The 4,638-nt window shown below is 42.5% G+C and overlaps 1 protein-coding gene across 1 annotated transcript; it reads right to left on the bottom strand.

The window, feature by feature from the left end:
* Nucleotides 1-4,638, bottom strand: LOC122864925. The gene is made up of 12 exons (XM_044172720.1): nucleotides 4,436-4,638; nucleotides 3,120-3,896; nucleotides 2,920-3,029; nucleotides 2,596-2,788; nucleotides 2,361-2,483; nucleotides 2,097-2,269; nucleotides 1,361-1,458; nucleotides 1,044-1,192; nucleotides 748-925; nucleotides 523-658; nucleotides 143-217; nucleotides 1-69 (listed from the first exon to the last, which is right to left on the bottom strand). The coding sequence occupies exons 1-12, from the start codon at nucleotides 4,587-4,589 to the stop codon at nucleotides 28-30; spliced, it is 2,208 nt and encodes a 735-aa protein (XP_044028655.1). The 5' UTR covers nucleotides 4,590-4,638; the 3' UTR covers nucleotides 1-27.

The following is a 4,638-nucleotide window of genomic DNA, read 5'->3' as shown; positions in this document are numbered from 1 at the left end:
TATCATAAAATGTTCACTTTATTTTTCCTATATCTTTATATGATCTTGAGCTACAAATCCATGTGGTGCCTAGAAGCAAGAGAATTTGATTAGACTTTCAAAGATTGTGGCAGTAACATATTTGCAAGGTTTAGAGACCCACCTTTCTATCAAAGCACTGTTGTTGACATTTCTTTTCCAATTCCCTACACACTTCTGTAGAACACATGAAATAGATCTACAGGAGAGACAACACAGTAGTTAATACATCCTATAGGGACAAGTTGCCTTACAAAGTTTCCTCAAGTTAAATTGAGGACTTTACACTTGAAATCTAGGTACGCTGTAGTACAGATTGCAAAGCTGAAATGAGAATCTGTCAATCATAAGTGGGGTAAGATTGCTTTAGTCAAAAAGGTAATTTGTCCAATAGAAAAGAGATGACCTCTTAATGAAGTCACCGCATTACTGCATGAGAGACCTTTCAGCAGCAGTCAGTATGCACCTGTTGTACATAGCATATCTTTGAACACTTTAACTCACTTCTTCATCAAGGTACTTGTTTGTTGTTTGATCCATAAATTGGAATGCACGGACCACAAAGCGCCTCTGGTGACGATTTTTGGGAAGGTCATGGACTTTAAGGATGGACACATTTGGATCATGGGGGTTGGCACACCTACAGAGAAACATAACTTATGTTTAAGTTGACAGAGGGCAAGGATCTGTTATAATAGACATGGAAAAAGTTCAGATAGTCACACTTACCCTTGATAAATAAGTACCAGTGCATTCTTTGCAGAGCGAGGGTAAGCTATGCAGTAGTTGACTAGAATTACAGCATCTGGTTTAGGAGACTTCAGGTTCAGTTCAAGATACACTGGCTTGCCAAGGAGCAGTCGCAAGGGCTGATGGTAAGTGGGGTAGTAGCTTGAATATGTGTGATCTGTTGGTTAAGACAAAGCAAACTTATTAAAATGGATAATAGTTGCCATTTGAGAGCTATTTATGTACAATCCCACTCCAATAATTTAACTTTGTTTGGAAAATGATGAACACTTGACCTTTTGCAATTCTCAATTGCACACTATATAAGCCATTGGAGATGACTGCTGATGGCAAGTGGGAACTTGGGATCTTGACCATGTAGCCAACACTGGCCATTGAGTGCTGGCCACTGCCTGTTTTGCTGTAGCGGCACTCTACCAAGAACCTACAAAGATATGGATTAATGTTTAAGCTTGGCACTACATGCATGTACAGATTTAAAAAAAATATGCAAATCTACATTAGATCAGATTCAGTTACATTAGGCCATTATGATAATTTTGGCAGTAGAATTGTGCCCACTGAGTACAAGTGTCCTGTATAACCCACTAACCTGAGTGGATCACTTCTTGTAATTACACCATACTTGAGGCTCAGAGCTTTGACGATAGTCTGCACTTCAGCCAGGTAGATTTTTGTCTCACCAACTTCCTGTCAAGAAAAGACAATTTCTCAGTTGTTAGTGAGAAGTCTCCCAGGTTACACAGCATGCATAATGTACTGCCTGAGGCAGTCACCAAGACTCCCAGCATGTTTAGAGTTAGTCATTTTTTAAAATTTCAAACCCCATGAATTCATCTTTTAGAGGAAAGATTATTATCAGATGCAAAAATCTGAACGTTTATTGGTTTTGTCACCACATTGAGAAACTTGTGGAATTTGAAGTCTTGTGATTCTGACATTTGAATGTCACTTTAGTGCTATGTAAGCACATGATTAAATCAGAAATCTAGATGCAAAACAAGCAACTTGTGACATAACAGTTTGCTACTATGGCAAGTCAGGGTGACTACTTTAAAGTCAAACTTTAGGGCTGCAGCATTAAATTCTGTTTTATCTGCCTTAAATAGTTGCAATCAATAGCAAATCTGGCATATTACTTCAAGACACCACCCTTAGTCCAGTTTTGTACATGAACTGGGTGATGAAGTTGTGAAGCATCTACCAACTCTACTACAACCTGACATCACTTGATCAGGACAAGTACCATTTTAGCTTAATGATGCTAGTAGACACTTGCCAAAGCAGTGCATAGTAAACTCCACAAGTCATTTAAGGGGACAACTTACATAAGCATGAGTTCCACATTCTGTGACTTTGAACTTAAAGATGGCAACCTTGTGGTTAACAAAGACTGGTTTACAGTTTGGATTCCCAGGAATAATGAGCTTGGTGGGGTCCACAGGGATGGGTGCAGAGTTGGAGCGAATGGCAAACACAAAATGATGATCTGCAGTGCACTCTAGTGAGGGTTAAAAAAAAAAGTCACTTGAACAGAAGTTCTCTATTAGAACTCTAATATTTTGCCACATCTCCCTAAACAGAAGCCTTACCATCCAGTGGGTAGTAGCAGGCATATGTAGAAAAATCTATACAGCATCCCATCATCTTACAGGCTGATAAAGATATACCCGACTTGCCACATTTCACCTGCTCCCATGGAGGGACACTACAAGCTGATAGACAAATGACATTTTAAAAAGTAGTCTGGCATGCAAACAAATTAAATCCTGTTAAAAGCCATTCAACATCTATTTAGTGCATTTGCTGCATGCAGTTTGCACTGACTTTGTGCCACTGGCAGTGTTGGTCGTGGTGGTGCAACCGTTGGGTAACTGCATTTTGATGTAGGTTTGTGTCGGCTACTGGAGCGAGCGAACAGGCCAGGATCAAACTTTGGACTCTTCTCACAGGATGCAGTAGCAATTTGTGTCTGATCAAACTTATCGACATACAACAACTGCAAGCTGTAGCGGTCAGTCTGTAATAACAAATAGAGTTTCTGTTAAGACATGACCTGAATAACAACAAAACTACATTGATAAGTACAATTACATCCATCTTAGTCTAAGGATATTACAGAGCCAAGGTAATTAATCAAAAGGAACCTACATTTTTCACATTGCACCCAGTGAAGGGTACAGTCAGTGTGTTCTTGAAAGAGTTCACTTCATAACCACAAGACTCTGGAGCATCCATGACAGACAGCAGGTCCTTTGAGCCTGAGAAGGAAAATAAAGCCTAGTAATTTAACATGCATTCAGCAAAATTAAGACTTTATTTCAAGTAGGCAGAAAAGTCAGAGTACATACCCAAAACTTTAACTTCGCTTAGTTGATCTGTCGGCAGAGTAATATGGAAGCCAACGTCACTGCAAACCACATCTAGCTCAGTAGAACTTAGACTGGTACTGCTGGCCCAGTTGCTTGGAGGGGCATCAACAAGTTCCACCTGGGACCCACCATCAGTACCGCTGTCCCAGCTCCTTGGAGGGGCATCAACAAGTTCCACCTGGGACCCACCATCAGTACCGCTGTCCCAGCTCCTTGGAGGGGCATCAACAAGTTCCACCTGGGACCCACCATCAGTACCGCTGGCCCAGCTGCTTGGAGGGGCATCTACAAGTTCCACCTGGAACCCACCATCACTACTGCTGGCCCAGCTCCTTGGAGGGGCATCTACAAGTTCCACCTGGGACCCACCATCACTACCGCTGGCCCAGCTGCTTGGAGGGGCATCAACAAGTTCCACCTGGGACCCACCATCAGTACCGCTGGCCCAGCTCCTTGGAGGGGCATCTACAAGTTCCACCTGGGACCCACCATCAGTACCGCTGGCCCAGCTCCTTGGAGGGGCATCTACAAGTTCCACCTGGGACCCACCATCAGTACCGCTGGCCCAGCGGCTTGGAGGGGCATCTACAAGTTCCACCTGGAACCCACCGTCCGAACCGCTGGCCCAGTTTCTTGGGCCAAAAGCTACTGCACCCACCTGGTATTCATAGTTAGCAGAGGGGTTGAAGTCTTCACTAGTGGCAGCACCTTCAACTTCAGGAACTGCATCTTTACTGTCTTCAACACTGCTGTCATCTGGAGGGAAAGTGGCACAGATGACAGCAGTCAGAAAGAGTCAGCCATATCCTTGTGTAAGATTATGTGGACAGCCCAGCCAGATAGTTCCTTCTTAAAGTCATGAGTATGTAGTAGCTAGTCTGACTGAGGAGCTCAAATTTTATGACCTCAGGCACAGTTTAGCCTGAAAATCTTCCCATTAGAACTAAAGCTAGCCATGACATTTCTATCTGGATCTGTGAAGGTCATGAGACAGAAATTCAACAAAATGATGTAGAGTTTATTGCAACTGCATGCAGTCATGTTAAGCATTTGATTAGATAAGTTGTAGATACAGCTTGTGTATGCTATTTAGGTACAAACTTGGGACTAATTAAAGATCCATTAAGTTTTACCAATTTAGTTCTTAAAAAAAAAGGCAGTTAGGGGAGGTTAAAGTAGGACTATGTAACAATTACAGGATTATGGTAAATGTAATGCTATAGTAGAAAAAGTAAAGGGCCATAAAGGCAGTGAACTGATTCAGTAAATGATTTGTTGAAATGTTTGTTGTTTACCTGGCGAGGTAAAGGTACGTGGTTTTCCCAACTGGCCCTTCTCATATAAATGAGGCAGTTGAGTTTCGTTGATCCACTCCCAGCCCGTTACTGAAACCAGCAGCAACGTCATCACAATCTGGACCATCAGCAGCTCAACCCTGACCCCAGCCATGGCTCCACATGAAGGTCCTCGTGCAGCTACTGAACACTGAATAAAGACA

Source organism: Siniperca chuatsi, linkage group LG17 (assembly GCF_020085105.1).
Source record: "Siniperca chuatsi isolate FFG_IHB_CAS linkage group LG17, ASM2008510v1, whole genome shotgun sequence".
NCBI lineage: Eukaryota > Metazoa > Chordata > Actinopteri > Centrarchiformes > Sinipercidae > Siniperca > Siniperca chuatsi.
This window is presented reverse-complemented; position numbering and strand designations above follow the sequence as displayed.